The sequence below is a fragment of the Kogia breviceps genome, chromosome 2 (genome assembly GCF_026419965.1).
Source record: "Kogia breviceps isolate mKogBre1 chromosome 2, mKogBre1 haplotype 1, whole genome shotgun sequence".
Classification (NCBI taxonomy): domain Eukaryota; kingdom Metazoa; phylum Chordata; class Mammalia; order Artiodactyla; family Physeteridae; genus Kogia; species Kogia breviceps.
Genome location: NC_081311.1, coordinates 132249300 through 132270001, shown reverse-complemented (window position 1 = coordinate 132270001; position 20702 = coordinate 132249300). Strand labels below are relative to the sequence as shown.

At 37.7% G+C, this 20702-nt stretch overlaps 1 protein-coding gene across 2 annotated transcripts in view; it reads left to right on the top strand.

Annotated features, from left to right (window-relative positions):
* FAP (fibroblast activation protein alpha) overlaps positions 1-20702 on the top strand; it is a 73833-nt gene that overhangs the window by 32628 nt on the left and 20503 nt on the right. For both annotated transcript variants that reach the window (XM_067026182.1, XM_067026183.1), the window contains 6 exons: positions 2999-3043; positions 9272-9376; positions 9475-9545; positions 11907-11960; positions 13813-13937; positions 17824-17871. In XM_067026182.1, the coding sequence (XP_066882283.1) occupies positions 2999-3043; positions 9272-9376; positions 9475-9545; positions 11907-11960; positions 13813-13937; positions 17824-17871 (448 nt within the window). The remainder of the gene's footprint in view (positions 1-2998; positions 3044-9271; positions 9377-9474; positions 9546-11906; positions 11961-13812; positions 13938-17823; positions 17872-20702) is intronic.

The window sequence follows — 20702 nt, the reverse complement described above, 5'->3', positions numbered from 1 at the left end:
TTCAATGAGATGTGGAATTCCCTGGAATATAAGCTTTAGTTTTATGGCCAAAATCAGTGATTAAGTTTAGAATACCAGGTTTGAATAACCTTAGAATTTCAAAACAACCTCTGTTTCAAAATAGTCTGGTAAGTTCATGGAACATATTTTCAGATTTAAGAAGAACAGGGTTGAATTTTCCAGTAACCATACTCATGACGTGTGTGTGTGTGTGTGTGTGTGTGTGTGTGTGCATGTGTGTTGTTTTGAAAACAAATAACGTTTAAGGTTAAGTGACTTGGCAACACTTTATTCATGTTGGGAGTCATTCCCAAAACAAAGAGGCAAAGGAAACTGGCAATAATTGCTTAATATAACTATATTAATAAGATTTATTAAGAAATTTGTAGTTTTGGGGAGAAATATCATAGTATTCTTTCTTCTCTGAAAAGGGAATTAAAATTAATTTTATCTTAATAACTAGAAATAATAAATCAAAGAAGTTTTACTTTATTAAGTCTTGTCTTAACTTCTTCTCTCTGAGACACTGGCCTATCCTTGTAAGAGAAAATCCAAACTGTGTTTTTAAAATTTATTATTCCCTTGCTTTTTTTGACAGTACTCTCTCATGGTTGTCTTTCTACTTTACTGACTGTTCTTTTCCTTTCCAGCTCTTCCTCTTCTGACTTCTCTAGAAATCTTATTATTTTCCAAGTTAATGTATTTGCAAGATAGGCTAACTGTTATAACAATAACAACAACAAAACCCCTCCAAAAATTCAGTGGGTTAATACAATAGAAATTTTTTGCATATTCATGTAACCATCTAATAGTGAGTCCAGGTAAGTGGGGAATGGTGAGGGTATGGGATGGGATGCCCTGCTTAACAGAGTCATTCAGGAGCACAGGTTGATAACATTTCTGCGATCTTCATCTAGTGGCTTCTAAGGGTATTCAAGGTTATTCAAACCTGGTCATCAACATCCACTGGGGACGGAGGGGGGCGGGTGGAAAAAGAATGTAGGATCATGTGAGAGGGTTTTACAGATTAAGTGTAGAAACAGCACGAGTCACTTCTGCTCACATACCCCGGGTTAGAACTTATCACATGACCACGTCCAACTGGAAGGGGCCCTGGAAAATGTAGCCTACCTGAAGTCCTAGCAAAAACAGTAAATGGTTGCTAATTATCCTACAGTCTCTGTCACAACTCTCTATTATTCTCCTAGGTGATTTTAATCTAATACTAGAGGTTTTTAATTACCACTTGCCCTACAAATTCATTCTGAGGATTTGAATTTTATGTATCTCTGGCTACATCTTCTCTGCTCCACCCTCACTACTCCTACGTAGATTTGGGTCTTCAGCATCATTTTTCCAACATTACAGTAGCCTTCTAATGGCTCTTTGCACTTCCCGCTATCTTACCCACTTAATCCATTCTCTGCATCATGTTCCCAATTATATATATATATTAAATCTTATTTTATTTATTTTTTTATACAGCAGGTTCTTATTAGTTATCTATTTTATACATGTTAGTGTATATATGTCAATCCCAGACTCCCAATTCATCCCCCCCACCCCTCCCCCTGCTAAAGACACATTAAACATTCTTAAGCAAGTCTTTTTTTGGAAATGTTTTCATTTCTCTTGGGTAACCACCTAAGAGTAGAATTGTTGGCTCATAGGATTTGTTTATGTTATACAGTTTTCCCTTGGAATCTGCAGGGGATTGGTTCCAGGACCTCTGTGGATACCAAAATCTGAAGATGCTCAAGTCCCTTATGTAAAATGGAGTAGTATTTGCATATAACCTACGAACATCCTCATATATACTTTATTTTTTAATTTTTTTAACATCTTTATTGGAGTATAATTGCTTTACAATGGTGTGTTAGTTAGAAGGAGAAAAACAAATACCATATGCTAACACATATATATGGAATCTAAGAAAAATAAAATGTCATGAAGAGACTAGGGGTAGGACTGGAATAAAACACAGACCTACTAGAGCATGGACTTGAGGATATGGGGAGGGGGAAAGGTAAGCTGTGATGAAGTTAGAGAGTGGCATGGACATATATACACTACAAAACGTAGGGTGGATAGCTAGTGGAAAGCAGCCGCATGGCACAGGGAGATCAGCTAGGTGGTTTGTGACCACCTAGAGGGGTGGGATACAGAGGGTGGGAGGGAGGGAGATGCAAGAGGGATGAGATATGGGAACATATGTATATGTATAACTGATTCACTTTGTTGTAAAGCAGAAACTAACACCCCAATTATATTTTTTAAATTGTGATTCTGAAGTCTTTCAAAGGACTTACCTACAGGAGAAATCCAAATTTCCTAAGGTGGAATAAAACTTTCTCTACCATCTTGCTGATCCCTCTACATTCTCTCATCTTCTCTTTCCCACAGTCACCCTCCATTCAGCCATACAGAGCCACCTGTGGTTTTCTAAGCTGGCCTTGTCTCTATGCTTTTCATTCTATCAGAATGTATTTCCTCTAATTGTCTAGAAAAGTCTATTCATTTTTTTAGACTTATTAAATATTTGTTTAATAAATGATTGATTGTACTATGCTAAAATATATACCAAAATAAGATTCAGTGCAGATTTTAAGATTTCTAGCTGCTTCATAAGGTTGAGAAAAGAAAAAAATTAACCTAAACTCCATTGTGAAATGCCTTTTTACCTACATGACACCAAGTATTTGGCTTGTGCTAGGCCTCCACAGATATTGTCATAATTCCAGTCACTGCCTTATGGAAAATTTAACCAGAATTATGAATGGTTTGCAATAAGATACAGCCCTTAGATCATCCTTGTGTATGCAATGGTGTTGTTGTATTAGATTTTGAATATAGTCATCTTTAACTCAAGTGTGAAGTTAGTTGACTAGCAATAATATACTCCGATCAGGCAACCTAACTTGTTCAAATGTCCAGATTATATTTAGGGAAAACTGTCCCCCTAATACTATGCTTTATTTGATCTTTTTTTTTCTTTTAGACCCAGGAACATATAGAAGAAAGCAGAACTGGATGGGCTGGTGGAGTATGATTGCTATCTTTTCCTTATCTTTTAATGAAATTCTCAGCTATCAAAGGACTATGTGAAATGTATCCAAACTGGCACTACTTGCTTTTATAGAAAAATATCAAGGTAAAAAACACAAAGGTAGTGATCCCTTCAGCAATTTTGTGCCAGACAATTTTTAATGTGTATATATTTAGAATTCTATTAAGAATAAATCATATACCTCATGTTCCAAACTTAACTTTTTCAATCAACTCTCTGATATCCATAATTAATATTACCTCTTTAAAAATACAATAAAGATCATTTATCAAAAGAGAACACAATCCCTGGTTTGCTTAAAATAATCGGAATAATTATTAGCCATTTGAATCCAGGGAAAATAATTACATTGGGTATCCTTGGCTTAGAGACAACCTACCTATTATTAAATTTTATATAAATTAAAATGATTAGATGTATTTCATATATATGCATATTCATTCTAGTTTTTAAGTAAAGTGGTATCAAATAGGAAAGTGTGTGTTTTGTTATGGTTTGTGATCACATATATCTGGATTTTTTTGGATAGCTTTATTCAGTGATTTGTAAGGATTTTTTGTGTAAAAGTAAATCATGTTTTAGGAAAATATCAATTGTATCTTATATCCTATATGGAGAATACAAAATAGGACAGATAATAAGTGAATGCTGTGTGGATGCTCCATTTACCACACACATGTGGTTGAATTCAACTAGCATTTGGGTGGGAACAAAAGGCTGCTTCTTCTGAGATTTGGACACATGCAAAGAAAAAAGAAGTTCTTAAGAACTAGTTTAACACATTAGCCCAAGACAAGGGAGATAAAGAATTCAGATGTCAATTCTAAGATGATGTCTTGTAAAACTTTAAATTAAGATGGGATGTGAAGTGAAAATCTTCAGATATTCAAAATTCTTTTCTGTATACTTTCCTGGATTCAGCAATTTTAGCTTACATATATTTGCTTTCTGTCTTCACTTAAAGATACTTCGGTTTTATTCATTAACTAGAGAATTGTTATTACTTTATTCATTGTATAAGTAAACGTACATTACATTCTAAAATAACAAGGTAACAAGGATAAGTGTGTAATTCAGAAAAAAAGGAAAATCCTATTTTATTTTATTTTTAATATGTATTTATTTATTTGGCTGCACTGGGACTTAGTTGTGGCACACGGGATCTTTTTCACTGCAGTATGCGGGCTCTTAGTTGCAGCATGCAACCTGGGCCCCCTACATTGAGAGCACAGTCTTAACCACTGGACCACCAGGGAAGTCCTGAAAATCCTATTTTAATTCAGTCTTCAATGCTGTACTAAATAACACAGTAAAAATGAGAAGTAGTCAGTGAAAGAACAGGATTTTCTAATTTTTTTGGATTCTTGGTCAATCAGAAGCTCACCTTCCAGAAAGATAATTCCTAGATCAACATTTGAAAACTTGAGGAAACGGCAAAAATTAATTTACCAGTTTACTGCCATTATAGAGATTACCTATAAAGAATGAGGGAGAAGGAACACTTGAATATGTCCTTTAGCTGTGTTCTCCATGAAGATAGTATAACTAGAGTTTCTATAAAATAACATGAATGATGTGATTTTACAAATAAATAACGATACCAACAACCTTATCAAAGACATGATCTAAGAATCCATACACATTTATTCTGAAAATAGTGCCACCATTTAAACACACTAAACTATTTTAGAATGCATCTTTTGAAATCTCCTAGGTATAAGCATCTTGAGGAAAACAATTGTATCTTATCAATTTTTATAGTTTGTATAGCACCAGCCTTGCAATCTCAGCAAACAATAGCTGGATGAATGGATGAATTAATTAATTAATTGCCTTCTAAAGCTTTAGAATATTGTTTTAAATACCCTCAGTGGAAGCATATATGTTTCCTTTGAGGGAAGATGATGTCTCTACATTAAATCAAAAGTCATGCCAACATAAATCTAGTGAATAAGTGAAATATGTATCTGCAACATATGATTTTGCACTAGATCATTTTAATATCTGTAGCTTTAGAATTCTATTGGGAAAATTATTTTTCTTGTGAACTAATCTCAATCTCTTCAAATGTATCCAATAGTCAGTAAACTTTCTGAATAACAGAAGAGGAATTGTCAAATATTTTTTGAAATGATAGCTTTCAAGAGTAAGTTCACACTTCCCCAAGGCAACTGCTTTCAAGAGGTCAGTCATTAGATTTTTTTTTTTTTTTACATGTTTTTTTTTTTTTTTTTTTTTCAGTACGCGGGCCTCTCACTGTTGTGGCCTCTCCCGTTGCGGAGCACAGGCTCCGGACGCTCAGGCTCAGCGGCCATGGCTCACGGGCCCAGCCGCTCCGCGGCATGTGGGATCTTCCCGGACCGGGGCACGAACCCGTGTCCCCTGCATCGGCAGGCGGATTCTCAACCACTGCGCCACCAGGGAAGCCCAGTCATTAGATTTTATAAGTTCTGACACATCCTTTGAACTCATGATTTTATTTAGTCATAACTCATGTGTGGTAATATGTTGCATAGCTTCCTTTGACCTATAATCAAACCAGTGGCTTGATAAAAGTGCCCAGAAATAACCTAGAAATGTTTGTCTTTCAGACATTTGTTCAAATAATATTTATGAGGGTTTTGGATAAAGTGTACAGGCTAGTCATATAAGTTTAAAGAGCAATTTTAGAGGAGTTGTTCCTTTAGTATTTATCAAAGAGATTTAAATTGAAAAAGACCTTTGGAGATCACCTATGAATTAGAAATGTAAGATTAAATGACTTGCTAAAAGTAGTTAACATGTTAGTTTCAGGCACAGAACTAGCAAATAGTTTCTTGAGAACTTTACTTGTCACTTGCCTTTCCTCCTGCATGAAATACTGTGTCTTAATTTGGGGGAAGAACCATAACTTCTTCTTTGATATTTGATTAGAAAAATAACAACAACAAATTCACTTTGAATATGTATATATTTTTTACCCTGTGGAGAACAGACAAAAAGGAAGATTTAATCGAAGAATCTAATATTTAATTACTAAAATGTGAAGAACAAACACTGAAAACATAATGCTTAGATTGCAAAGCCACATTTAAATTATTTTAAAGTAATTAAGCAACACACCACACTTCCTTTAGGCGGTTGGCAAAATCCTTTGGCTTGGAAAAATGGAAGTTCTACTTGATGCTTGAAAGTCTGTGCTTTTGATTGCATGTGGACTCAGTTTAGGCACCAGCCTTAGATAAGTAGTTCCTCAGGTTATTTACCAACTGTGGCAAGAAATTAACTGGTGGTAAATAACCTTACCTTCCAAGAAAAATATTTTAAGTGGCTTTGCACGTAGAGGTGAGGAATTTACCAGCACATCTAAGCCTGATAAAGGGACCTGTGAAGAGGCCTCGTTAAAACTGAGGCCCACCTAGAGACATGAGTTTATCTAGGGCCCAGGTGTGACCTGCCTGGAGCGGGACTTAACTCAGGATGCATTATGGACCTCACTCTGGCAAAGTGAAGGCGGAAATATTTCACACTCTCTTTACCTCACCCAAGTTACCTGCTCATCTAAAGCAGCTGTCTTGGATGTCTGCAATAAAAGAGGAGAAGATAACAGTCTTTGCCTAGCAAAATATTCTTCCTGTTTGCCCAATTCTAATATCTTAAAACATAACACTCTGCCCTCTTATTTTCAGTGAAAATGAAGTTTTCAGTTTTAATCTAGAACTAAATGTTTTTTTTAGAGTTCCCTAACTAAATGCAGATGTAAAGGGAGTATTTTTTTTTTACTAGGGCACCTTATAATATTTTGTGACCCCAGTTCCATTGTAGTGGTTAAGACAATGGAGAGCCAGTTTTTGTCTTTCATCTTGAGGGGGTTGGAGAGGGAGACCCTATAAAGTGGTTACTAGTAAGTAATCATTTGGCTAAGAGGGTAAAGCCTCGTTCTAAAATGAAAGAGTGATTTGTCAGACCTATGCTAATGAAATTCCATCGGCAAAATTGCAAATCAGAATTTCCTATTCCAGGGCCTCTTGACTCTCAATTTCACTGAGTCTCAATACACAAAATCCTACCAGGGCTGGTCTTATTATTAATGAAACTAATAAAGGAATCACGTAAGTAGACAGCAGTTTCTCATTATTCCATTTTACATTTTGTTAAAAACATCAATTCTAGGCCAAATAGATTAAGACATAGGACACTATATTAGTTCCCTAGAGTTGCTGTAACAAATTACCACAAATTTGGCTTAAAACAACAAAAATTCATCATTCTGGAGGCTAGAAGTCCAAAGTCAAGGGGTTAGCAGGGCCCTACTTTGAAGTCTCCAGGGAAAAATCCTTCCTTACCTCTTTCAGCTTCTAGTGGCCCCTGGCAATCTTTGGACTTCCTTGGCTAGAGCTCCACCAGCTCCAATCACTGCTTCTGTTCTTCATATGACCTTCTTCCTGGGGTCTCTTTGAATCCACATCTCTTCTCATGAGAACACCAGCTATTGGATATAGGGCCCAGTCTAATCCACTCTGATTGCATCTCAGTTCTTACCTTGATTACATCTGCGAAGACCCTATTTTCAAATAGGTCATTGTCTTAGTCCATCTGAGCTGCTATAACAACATACCATAGACTGAGTGGTTTATAAACAACAGAAAATTATTTCTTACATTTCTGGAGTCCGGAAGTCTGAGATGAGTATACCAGCATGGTCAGGTTCTGGTGAGAGCTCTCTTCTGGGTTGCAAACCGTCCACTTCTTGTTGTATCCTCAATGGTGGAGAGCAGAGTAGAGGGAGTGCTCTCTCTGGTGATTCTTGTAAGGGTACTAATCCCATTCATGAGGGCTCTACCTTATGACTTCATCTAATCCTAATTACCTCCCAAAGGTTCCACCTCCTAATACCAAATACCATCCTATTGAGGGGTTGGGTTTCAACACATGAATTTTGGGGACACACATACATTCAGTCCACAGCAGTTATCTGCTGAGGTTGGGTTGAAAAGAATTTAGGGGAACACTATTTAGACCCCACCGACACCACATCAAATCAGTTGCATTTTAATATCATGAAATTCTAATCATGACTTTTATCAAAAAGCATCAAGTATCAAATCATAGGTAGGACCATCATTAAGGAGGCCTACAGCTACTTCCTTTGCTTTCTTTTTGCTCAGAAGTGGGTCCCAGCAACGTGGTATCAGCAAAATAGGTGTTTGTAGCTAAAAGATACCAGTAGTCTTTTGGTGGTTGTTGCTTGGGCAGTTTTAAAGAATCTGAAAGTATTGGTTTGCTGTCATGTGGAAGCACTCCAGCTAAGAGAGCTTGGGATAAATTGTAGGAATATCTACTCTGCTCTGCGTATGTGGAATAGCTCTTTCCTCATGGGACACTTTCATCACGTTACCATCCTTCCCCAACCCAATGACGGGGAAAAAAAGGAAACCAACAGATGTAAAATGAGTCTCTTTTTTTAAGGGAGAAATTACTAGCTAAAATTTTGTGTGAGGACATTTGCAGGACTTTAGTTATCTGTACTTTCAGGATGCTGAGGTGTGGCTTGCTCTGTTCAGGTCACAATAGACCTGTGGCAGGGACTCCTTAGATCATCTGAAATTCCCAGCAGGTGGAGAGCATGGGCCCTGGGAAGAGGTCAGAGATGAGCAATGAGGTCTTCTCTGCTCCCTGAGTTCAAGGAGTAATCCTCTTGTTGGTTTGTCATGTGTTACATTTTTCTCTCAAGTCCAGAAGTCTCTTCTTGCTATTAAAAACTGTGACTAGCAGGTCATGATATTTTAATCTTTAAAATGTCTTTATTGTAGCATTAGCATTAGGTGCTTGGCATCAGACAAATCAAGAGTTAAAAGAGCTTCAGAAGAGTCACTTTGGCCAAAAGCCACATTTTGAAGATTGACTTGGTTAAACATCAACATTCATTTGTGATTCGTTTAACTCTATTTCAAATCACATAATCTCAGAACACAGAAATTCAAGCAAACTAAACAATATAAACCCACGGGTATGTAGTAGCAATTAAATAGTAGTTGGAATGTGTAAGTGCTTGTTAGAAGCACCAGAAAAACTGTCCATTTGAAAGAATGGAATTTCAGGTGTGAGTGATGGAAGGAGGGGAAGCAAGGCATTCTGGTCCCGATAATTATAAATACACATGGCTTTAAAAGAATCTATAGTTTGGTTTGTCTTCTGAACATAACCTCTGTTCATTTCTTTCAGTTCTTTGTTTCAACACCAGTTTTCAGCTATGATGCCATTTCATACTACAAAATATTTAGCGACAAGAATGGCTACAAACATATTCACTATATCAAAGACACTGTGGTATGTTCCTTCCAAGATTTATCTCCTCAAAGATCATTCACTTGAGGTTGCTCAAATAACGCTCAGCTTCACACAACATAATGTTTGTCTTTTTATAGGAAAATGCTATTCAAATTACAAGTGGCAAGTGGGAGGCCATAAATATATTCAGAGTAACACAGGATTCACTGTAAGTATTGCATGAAGCTTGATGCACCATTCAGGTTTTAATTGGCACTGATGGACATACAAAGGATGCGGCACCACTTCTTTCAGTTAAGAGCATTTTTGTTACTTATTCTATAGTTTAGTTCAGACAGCTGTGGTTTCTTTAAGATTGCACATTCTTTAATAACTAGTCAACATGATTTCCCTTTGGAAAGAAGATTTAGTAGGTGGTTATTTCTCTTCTGGTACTTGGTATATAATTACATTAAAAGTATAAAAATTTTAAAATAGTAACTGGTTCTAAAGATAGATTTCCCCCCTAGCACTTGAAGCAATAAGCAAGATTCAGAAGTCCATGATGACAGCCCCTTGATATAGAAATGTTCTTGTAGTGATTCACTGTTATATAAGTTTAAGATTATTATCTATAACAGCTATTATTTATTGAGCGATTGTTGGGTACAATGTACTGTAAAGTAGAAATGATGATCCTAGTTTTACAGATGAGAAAACTGATACTTGGAAATTTAATTAACTTGGCCAAGGCTACATAGTGGCAGAACTAGGATTTAAACCTAAAACACATTAAATCTAAGGTTCTTATTATTATCCTCAACATGGGGCTTCTTCCTTCCAGGTCTTTCCTTTTCAGTCCATCCTACGTACTGTCTAAATAAATCTTCTTAAAATAAGCATTTATGATCAAACATCTCTAATCAAGAATGTGCAGTTCCTTTCCCTTATTTTTAATAAAGTCCAAATCCAGGGCACTCTCTTGTAACCTGCCTGCCATTAGCTGGAATTCTAAGAGCAAAAGAAGAGGATCATTAGTCCAGCCTCACTGGATAAAAACTCTTTAGAAACCTATTGCTAATCCATGGAATTCTTTGAACTGTCGGCAAAGGAGTTTGGACATTACATGGGGCAGCCATTAAAACCGCCCCTGTAAGAGGAGTGACAAGATAAAAACAAATGGGACAGTTCAGAAATAATATGTTTAGGAGGTAGGGGAAAACTGAAAGCAGGAAGACCCAGGTATGGTCATAATCTAGGCCTGAGGTGACAGAGGACTGAACTAGAAAAGTGGCCATGAAACGTGGACTCCAAGGGACATCTATGCCTCCTGCTTTTGCATCTTTGGAACTTGGCATATAGTGCCTGGCACACTACTGTCAAATGAATGAAAGGAAGAGTAGACAGACAGTGAAGAGAGAGGCTGAACAGCACTGGTGGGTCAGTGGCTGTGAGGAAAAAGGAAAAGGAAAAAGGGAAAGAAGATTCTGTTCTAAGTGTTAGAGATAAAGACAACTGAAACCTTTGACATGACAAGAAAACTGCAGGAGGCTGTTTGGAAAAGCTACTGAATAGTTCATTCACAGGTAGTTTGAGGTGATGTGGGAAAGGCAAGTGTAAGTGATGTTTGGAGTCCCGTGAAGTCAGTAAAGACATTTAGAAGGATGCTGGTTTAAAAGGTAAAATTAATACCAGGAGTAGGGTGTATTCTGTTGCTTTTTCCTTTTACTGGGAATAACAAGGTTTTCATTTCAGTGAGGATATACAAGTACCTGGGTTAATAAAAAGTTCTGAGAATTAAAAATTAGTAACCAAACCTAGGTTATTCCAAACTTTTAACACTCTAATAATAGAGCTCGTCCTAAAAATAAAAATAAAAAATTAAAAGTCAGTTACTTTGTGATATTCAGATGAACTCACAGAGGAGTGAAAATCATGCCACTAAATTGGATTTCGCACTTCGTGGCTATAGTAAAACAGGTTAAAACTTGGACCCAGATACTTAAGTAACAAGTGTGTTCTCTTGTGACTTGTTCTGCTCCTGGGTAAATTCACATGGCCCTTTGTGTGGTATCCTTGGGTGGACGAGTTTCTTGATTTATAGAAAAGTTATCTACTGTCAGTGCTTCTGTAAACTAAGTTCTAAAGATGTTCGGAATCATAGACAAAATTAAATAGTATAGCATGAAAAATCAGTAAGCTGTTAATTATGGAAATGAAAGGGGTGATATTAATCAAACATTCTAGTTTATTTTGTGTGGCTCATAACTAATGCATCAGAGTATAATATACATATAAGAAAAAAGAGTACTCAACATAATTTAATATTTCTCCTATAATTTATAAACATATTTATAAGTATATTTTATGTAGCTATAAATATATTTATATATGAATTATAATTTATAAAGTCAGTAAGAACACAAAATTCAGAGGTATGAACAGCAGGGATTTTTGTACATAAGTGCCAATTAATTGTTTCATAAATGAACATTGGACTATATTGTTTACTATATTAGTACTAGTATTAACAATTCTATCACCATTTAGTCATCAATACTTATGTACTAACTTCTGAATATATTTTCAGGTTTTATTCTAGCAATGAATTTGAAGGCTACCCCGGAAGACGAAATATCTATAGGTAATTTATATCAATTTATTCTAGTATTTTTATATATTGAAATTTAAATAAAAATCTGTCAGAGTCCTCAGAATGTATAGAATTTTTTTTTTTTTTTTTTTTGTGGTACGCGGGCCTCTCGCTGTTGTGGCCTCTCCCGTTGCGGAGCACAGGCTCCGGATGCGCAGGCTCAGCGGCCGTGGCTCACGGGCCCAGCCGCTCCGCGGCATGTGGGATCTTCCCGGACTGGGGCACGAACCCGTGTTCCCTGCATTGGCAGGCGGATTCTCAACCAGTGCGCCACCAGGGAAGCCCTAGAATATTTTTAAAAGGCTGAAATGTAATAAAATTAATTTGTGAATTAAAATAAAATATTAAGACTGTTGTACACCACATCAGTATAAAAATATACACCCCCAACATATTAGCTGACTCAAAATGTTTGTTTTCAAAAAGAAAAATCAAGAAATTTTAATGCTGATATAAACATGGTACTAAACATTTCAACTAAATTTAGAGGTAATTGAAGAAGTTCATTTTCCTACTCTGTACCAGGTATTGTATTTATTCCCATAATGTGTGCTTTCTTTTAATATGACTCGCTTTGTCATAGCCTATTATGATTGGAAAGAATTCACCTCTGTTCCTAAATTAGTGTTTAAGTTAGTCCACTGGCCCCCTTGGTGGCTGGAACGGTGCCCTTTAAAGCCCCTTCTGGATGTGGATATAAAAACAATAGCTACCATGGGCTGGTGGTCTGCTATAGGCACATTTTTATCTGCTTTACATATGTAATTTCATTTAATCCCACAACAACTCTATGAGGTTGGTGATATTGTTGGAGCCAAGATTTATACCTGGCCATGCTGACCTGGACCCCTTACTGTTAACTGCCTATCTAATGTTTTCCAAGATCACACCAAAATATGAACATGAATACTACTAACTGTAGCTGAGAAAAGAAGAAATTTTTCCCTCTGCTGCATTCCTCTGTTCCCTCCTGGATCATGACTTCTCATCTGCTGAGAAGACTCCCTCTCTGATGGTAGCAATAGCTCTGGCCACCCTCTAACATGCCCAAGGCAAGGTCAGGGGCAGCAGCAGAAGGAACACTGCAGTGGCCACAGGTAACCTTACTAACCACAGCAGGACTCCAACTGTGCCTTCATCCTGGCATAATTCCACCTGGTCATCCCCAAATGAGACTCTGAGCGTTTGGGGTAAAGTCTGGGAGGCTGTTTGTTAAAGCCAGTCACCCAGAGAGCGGGCCCAAACTTGGTAGGTACAGGTTGGCTTGTGTGGGAGTGTGTGGAGGGAACATTTCCAGGAAGAGCTTCCATGAGCCCAAATTTCCTGCCAAATAAAATGAAAGCCACAGGAGCTACTTAGAACCATATTTCTTATTTGCAATTGGCATATTACTAATTTCCCCTTCTAGATATATGATAAGGACAGGGACCCTTTTTTTGGCGATACTGTCAGATCTTCATTGTATCTTTTGCCATGGGAACACAGGAAGAAAGATGGGACGTGGAAGAACTATGCATTCTCAACCACTTTGTAAAGCGTAAGAAAGTGATGGTTAGGAGAAGTGACTACTTGGCTCCCATTCGAGGTGTTAGATATTTCTCCCACCACAGGAAAACCACAGAGGGCTTCTCTCTCAAAGTCTGTGCCTATTCAGGCAAAGATGGACTGAAAATCAGACAAATCAAAATCCTGTGATTCCCCCTTTACTTTAAATGATATTGGCAACAGAAAAATAGAGTGAGTTTGATGTCAATATGTAAATTAGTCATTTTACATGGAGTAGTACATTTTGATAAATACAATCTCAAAATTTCAGCTTAGTTTTATTTTCATTTTCCTCTAGAATTAGCATTGGAAGCTATCCTCCAAGCAAGAAGTGCATTACTTGCCATCTAAGGAGAAAAAGGTGCCAATATTACACAGCAAGTTTCAGCGACTATGCCAAGTACTATGCACTCATCTGCTATGGTAGGTAATGGACCTAACACTTTCTCTACCCTCCTCTGCCACTTTCTTTGTCCTCGTCATCGCTATCTGATCAATCCTTAGCTACAGGTTACTGAGCACCTGTTATATGTGAGGAACTTATCTAGGTTATCTTATCTAATGCTTATGGGGAAAAAATGTAAGGAGGATAGGAAGGAATTATTATCTCCATTTTTTGCAGTTGAGGAAACAGACCTTCTGTTAAAGGTCCACACTGCTGGTAAGCATGAGAGCCAGATGGGAGCAAGAGTCCCTTGGCTGTAAATCCCAACCTCTTACCCACCAAGTGCCACAGAACTATGATGTTGTATTGCCAAAACAATATCATAAAAAGAAATGTCCTCCGATAAAATGGTTGCAGGACTTTGGCCCCATTTACCTGCAGAAATGTCAATCTCCTATAGCCAGGGAAAGAAACCTGAGCTGTTTGCCTTGGAGGCCAGCAATTCTTTGAACTATAGCTTCAATGAGGATGGAAAATGAGCTTTTGTCACCTAGTATGTTCTTTCTAAATTTGGGAAACATGATAAGTAATTCATTCAAGTATAAAATAAACAAGTAATAAAATATACTAGACATTTACTGGATGTTTAGGCTATATGTCGATTTAGCAAATAATTTCTGTCCAGATAATTTCATTTTATGTGTAACCTTTCATCTATATCTTGGACACGTAGTAAAGTTGGCTTAGGCCATCAGTAGATCAATGAGATACATTAGGACCTTGGTAGTCATCATGGGGATTAGGAAAACTGATCTGTAAAATATTTACATTTCCATTGTCTGTCCCGAAACTGCCCCCCAACCCCCATTAATCCCTGAGTTTCCATGGGAGTTGAGGGGGGACAGAAAACAAAGGGGGTTATTACAAAACATATGCCACTCTCCTGTTTCTGGTATCAACTCCCCATATTCAGGTGGGCAGCTCAGAGAATAAATAGAATCTTTGACTGACTGAGATCCCTGCTCAGTTGTAGAGGACCCTGAGGTCTCCTTTACTTCCCAGATGGAAGACCACCCTGACATGCCACTTCCTCAGTCCAATCACCTGGGCCCAGAACCTCAGCCCCAGCCATGGAAATGAGTAAGCATTTTAATCCAAATGCTCCCTTCAAGATGGCACAAGATGTCAGTTTAATACAACATTTTCACGAAAGGTTTGGTCAGTGGCATCTCTGAAAAGTCAAAAGATTGTTGTTCATGACCATATGTGCTGATTGTGGTTATGGCATTTCAAGGTATACATTAAATGTCCCTCTCAAGTTATGTGCAACATTTTTCATCCCAAGCTATGTGTTTATGCAGCATATATTGAAAGCTTACATGCCAGGCACATAGTATCATTGAACTAACAGTCCTGAGTCATCTGGTTGTCTATTTTCTCTTCTGAAGGCAGAATCTGCTTTCCTTTCATCTTTATATTCATAAGGCCAAAAAGAATGATTAGTGCATAATAGACATTGAAGGTTTACGGAATGAACATAGGTTCTAGGGAAGATCAAAACACTGCTGCCTTTTGCAAAGTGTACCCCAAACCTCATTTTTATGCTGATATATTTACTGATAGTGACATCAGTGACCCTACACATAGAAACATGCATTTATATTTATATGCATTCTGTATCTGTACAGTGCTTTAATGCTTTTTGAAAGCACTGTACCACTTTTTATATCACTTTGTTTTCCTGAGATCTACTTGAGCCTAAGTGCCCCCTGAAGAGTAAGGAATCAAAGACTAAGCTCTCATCAAAAGTTGGTGAAAGACTCCTTTCTAGAACTTGAATCGCCTGACTTTTCCACACTCACTCTTCCTCGGCAGTATGGTAATTTCCCATTTAGCAAAAAATATACTGTGTGGGAAGCATCACATCGTCTGGTGTTTTTGAAGCTCCAGTAAAATGAGTCACTGCACCATCATAGGAAAAACCTTGAAATCTTTCCCTTTAGGACTAAGAGTAAAGCTTCATTATGTAACTTCAAACTCTCCAAAAGGGATGGTGAGTAAATCCCAGATAATAGGATTTTGAAATAGGTAAAATCATACTGATGATGCTGATGGAACAAAAGCAATGCAAAGGATGCTTATGCTACTAGGAACACACCCTCAGACCACTTGTGTCAAGGGCAGTCAGTCATTAGTTTGTCTCATAGTTTGGGCAAAAGAGATATATATGCCAGTTGTCTCTACTGGAACTGCACACCCATGAAAATTCCCTAAGGTCAATGTTCATTGACTAAAGTCTAGAAATTCAGATTCATGTCTCATTGCTTTACATTCTAACAAAAAATATTATGTGTATTTGTCCCTTTTAATAACGTTAAAGAAAAGCTAACCAAAATGAAAATCTCTGAAATTAAATTCTGTAAAATTATGAGACTCCACACAGTAAAGAACTGCTGGTTTTTGAGGGAGCCTTATAAACAATATCACTTCTCCTTGCTCTCAGATTAGACTGAGGAGTCAGGCAGGAAATCAATATTAGCTTTATTACCTGTAAAGGTTAATTGGAAAATGTGGCTAAGGTGTGAAGCTTCCTAATACTGCACCCCAGAATTACAATTACTCACACAAATATGGGTACAACGAGACAGCCACTGGCTTCGCCCATGGGGCTGGCCACTGTCACAATTATAGCACTAGAACAGATCAAAACAGTCCTGTTCTCTGCAGGCTGAAAGATGCCAGGAACAAGGTAGAAGAAGGAGCTACTCATACTCTGGTTTTCTCAGAATTTACCACATAGGTCATTCCCGCTCTCCTTGCTTGGGACCAAGGATGCTGTAATGGCACTCCCACCACAGAGGAGGAAGCATCAGGAGTGCAAATGAACATCACCCAACCTCCATGTTTGTTGCTTTTAACTCCTTGGCTGCCTGAGCAAATTTACCCTTTAAAAAGATATTTCCAGATATTATTTATTCTATAGGTCCAGTAAGTGATAGTGTTTAATATTTGTAGATTTTGTTGAAAGGGCCAATTTCTGCACAGAGAACCTGAATTCCATGTTGGAATATATGGTGGACAGTGGTTTGCCACCCAGATGTCCCATCTTCAGGTCTGAATCACTCATTTCTCCAGCTGCCGAGAGGGCTGGTGGCAGACACCTCACAGCTGGGCCCCCCACTCCCACCCCAGAGATTGCTCTCATCCCAGGCCACAGCCAATTACCACTTCATTCTGGGGTGTGAAAGCCAGCTCAGTTGGCCCCATTCAAGACAACTCTGCAGACCATACATCTCCAGAGCTCCCAGTGGGGTTGGCTGAGGTCAACACAACACCCCAGATGAACTTTTAGTGCACAAAACTCCTTCTGGGTCTGTTTCGTGGGGAATGTGACCCGTCACAGCTTATTTGAACAGGAAATATTTTCTATATAAATTTATTTCTGCATATAGTAATTAAATGAAAGAAAAAAAGGTGCTGGGTTCTACCTACCAAAATAAACTGAACATCAAACCAAGAAGCCAGATTGAAAATACATTCTAGGTACTCGGAAAGGTTATTTGATAATAAAAACACAGCTAAAACTGGCCCATACAGCATATCTTCCCAGAAGGCTGTTTATCACTGCAGCTTCTGGGACCCATTTGTGTAATTAGATCTTAACTATTTAGGATCTCTCTTGGAAAAGTGCACAGGCAACTCTTCTCTTATGTCTGTCCTTTGATTGGGCTGTGGTCTCAGGTGTTCTTTCAATGTAACTTAAAAGGTGATGTTTACTTCTCTATGGGGAGAAAAAAAAATAGTTGCAGAATTAAAAGAGGTAATTGAGCTTGACAGTAATCACAAATACTACCAGAAGTTCTTGTTGAAAACGAAATGTTATTTTAAAACTAACCCATGTTTTTGTTTTCATCCTATGCACAGGCCCAGGCCTCCCAATTTCCACCCTTCATGATGGCCACACTGATCAAGGTACTCTCTCTCCCATACTGTTGTCTTGTCTTAAGAAATCCTGGACTCTTATGACACTAGAGGAAGCAAGACAGTTTCCCCACACCAACAAGGGGAAGAGTGATGGATTCTCTCTTATTGTATAGCTTATGATTATATAGATCAGCCTGTTCTTTGAGTCAAACCTGATCTTATGAAATTTAATAATTATTTGCAATAAGAACCTGGCATAATGCAAATATATAAGAGGGATTAATCCTGTCTTCCCCAATCACCCTTATCAAAAACACAGAAGCTTAGAATTGGAAGGAAACTTAAGATTTTTAGTACAATCTCCCTCCCAAATAAGAAGACCTGGTTTTTTGGTAACATCCCAAACTGGAGAAGAGTTCCAGATATAACTCCAGTTCGAAGCAGAGGGTGACTATCACGCTAGCTTTTTTGTTTTAACAGCTACATCACACTGTTGCTACGTATGAGAGCCCTGAAATTTGGAGGCTTTTTCCATTTTCAATTTCTATCAAGACAGAACTCCTCCATCCCGCATTTGTGATGTTGGTTCAAAATAGTTCACAGCTCAAAGATGACCGTTTTTGCTCTCAACGGAGATATCAAAGTGTATAACTGCCCTGAGACTCTTCCTGTGGTTCTCTGTTATCTTTTGATTTACTATTAAACACTATAGGGTTGAAATTGATGGAGTCTAGGGACAATGAGGGATTTGAGTACTCCGCTTTGGAATTAGTTTGGCTGCCAGATCAATGGCCAAAGATAGGTGAAGATAAGGCAATGAGGAAAAACAGAGTAGATTCAGGAGCTCAGGACAGGACAGGCATTGTAATAATGACACTGTGAATTTAGTTTCATTTTGAAGTTTTGGGTTTTTTTTTTTACCTTGTGTTTAATAATGAAATACTTTTAAGAATAATCGATTGTATTTCTCATTTCAACCTGCAGTGAGAGAAATTTTAAAACAAGGATAGTTTGGAATTTGTAAGTTTTTGTTTTAACAGAAGTCACCATAAATGTATAATTCCCATTTTATCATGACTGCAAAATAAAGGTCAGCTTCCTCTTTTTAATGAGTTTCTACTTTCTTACTAACCTTCTCATATTCCTTCCAGATACGAATTTCTGTACTGCTTACAAAGCCTTGTTACTTTACCCAATACTTACAAAATAGGGACAGTGTTCATGTCAGTCTCATATATGTCATATGTATTTATATGTTTTCTAACTCTCAAAACATAATGCAAAGTCTTCTACAGCAAAGTTCTGCAAACTTGCCTCATGATGAAATTCTCCAGAGAGGTTTATTATAAATACAGATTCTCAGGCTGTCCCCAGAAATTCCAGTTCAGTAGGTCTTATATTGGGCTAGGGAATCTGTATTTTTAATAAATCCCCAAATAAGTTTTGGAGTTGCTTTTTAGAGCAGATGATATTTCTTCTATTTAGTTCTAGTTTTCTCAGCCATTTTCCATTGCATTTGGTGCCCCAAATTTTCATTCAATAGATATTTATTAAGCACTATTACATTAAAACAGACCCTGTACTAGATACAAGATCCTTAAAATGAACAGATACTGGGTTAGATATGGTCCCTTTCCTCAAGGAGATTATAGATCAATGAGAAATGCAAATGTGTGAATGGGCAGTTACAACCCAGTGGGGTAAGATATTAAGATAGGGGAAATAGAGATAACATAAAAACATATAAGCAGGGCACCTCATCTGGGGTAGGGGGCTTAGGAAATGTTTCCTAATGATAGCTACATCGACTTTAAGACTCATAAATATAAAGGAGGGATTGATGCTGTTTGGATGTCTAGCTTGCTCAAGTAGATTGGTATTGATGCTTTTTACTGAAAGATGGGATTCACAGTGGAGAGAACATTTTGGAGAGATGATGAATTTTGTCTTCAATGTTGAGTTTGAGGTACTGATGGCATATAACTAGGAAGAGCTGTCCTGGAGTGACATAGTTTTGGATCTGGATGTTGGAGTATTGGTTTGAACTGAAGATAATGATCATGAAGTCATTCATTTATGGAATACATGGTTACTAAGTCCATGGAAATGGTTGATGCAGCAGAGTGGGGAAAATGCGGATGGGCAAGGGTAGTGGAAAGTGAGCCTAGAGTAAAACTGTGCAGAAAACTAACACGAGAAATGCAAAGTGAAAAATGAACCTGTAAAGGAGACCAAGGGGGAACAGGAAGGAGGACAACCTTGAGAGTGTGGAGTCATGAAAGGCAGGGGAAAAGAGGATCTCAAGAAAAAGAGAGTGCTTATCTGTGTCAAGTGCTTCAGAGAGTGAAGCCAGACCTGCTCTAAATCAGTGAGCTTAGCAAAATAAGGATGAGCATTAGCTTGGTCAGAGCAGTTTCATTGGAGCAGTGGAGGTAGAGGCCAGACTGAAGCAATTTAGGTCTGCATAGGAGGTAAATAAATAAAAAGAGACTATTTTCAGTAGGTCTGACTGATGAGCAAAGATGTGGGCTAATGACTGGGAGAGACTGATAGAGGTTTAAGTTAGTTTTTGAAAGCTGATAAACATTTGAGCATGGTTGAATGCTGGTGGAAGAAATTTGGAGACCAAAAGGGGTTGAATGCATAAAGGAGGGAGGTCGCTGAGAAGGTGGGCAAAGTGGAGTCCAGAGACAGGTGAGGAGATTAATCTCTAGCATTGTGATGAGAGAGAATGAGGAAATTACTGATGTAATTATATGAAAGTTTGTAGAAAACAGTGCAATGGCTTCATTTTCTCTGCAAAGTGGGGTAAAGTCATTGGGAAATAACAGATAGTACTTGAACCAGATGCTATAAAAACCCAGAAGAGTTGGCACTTG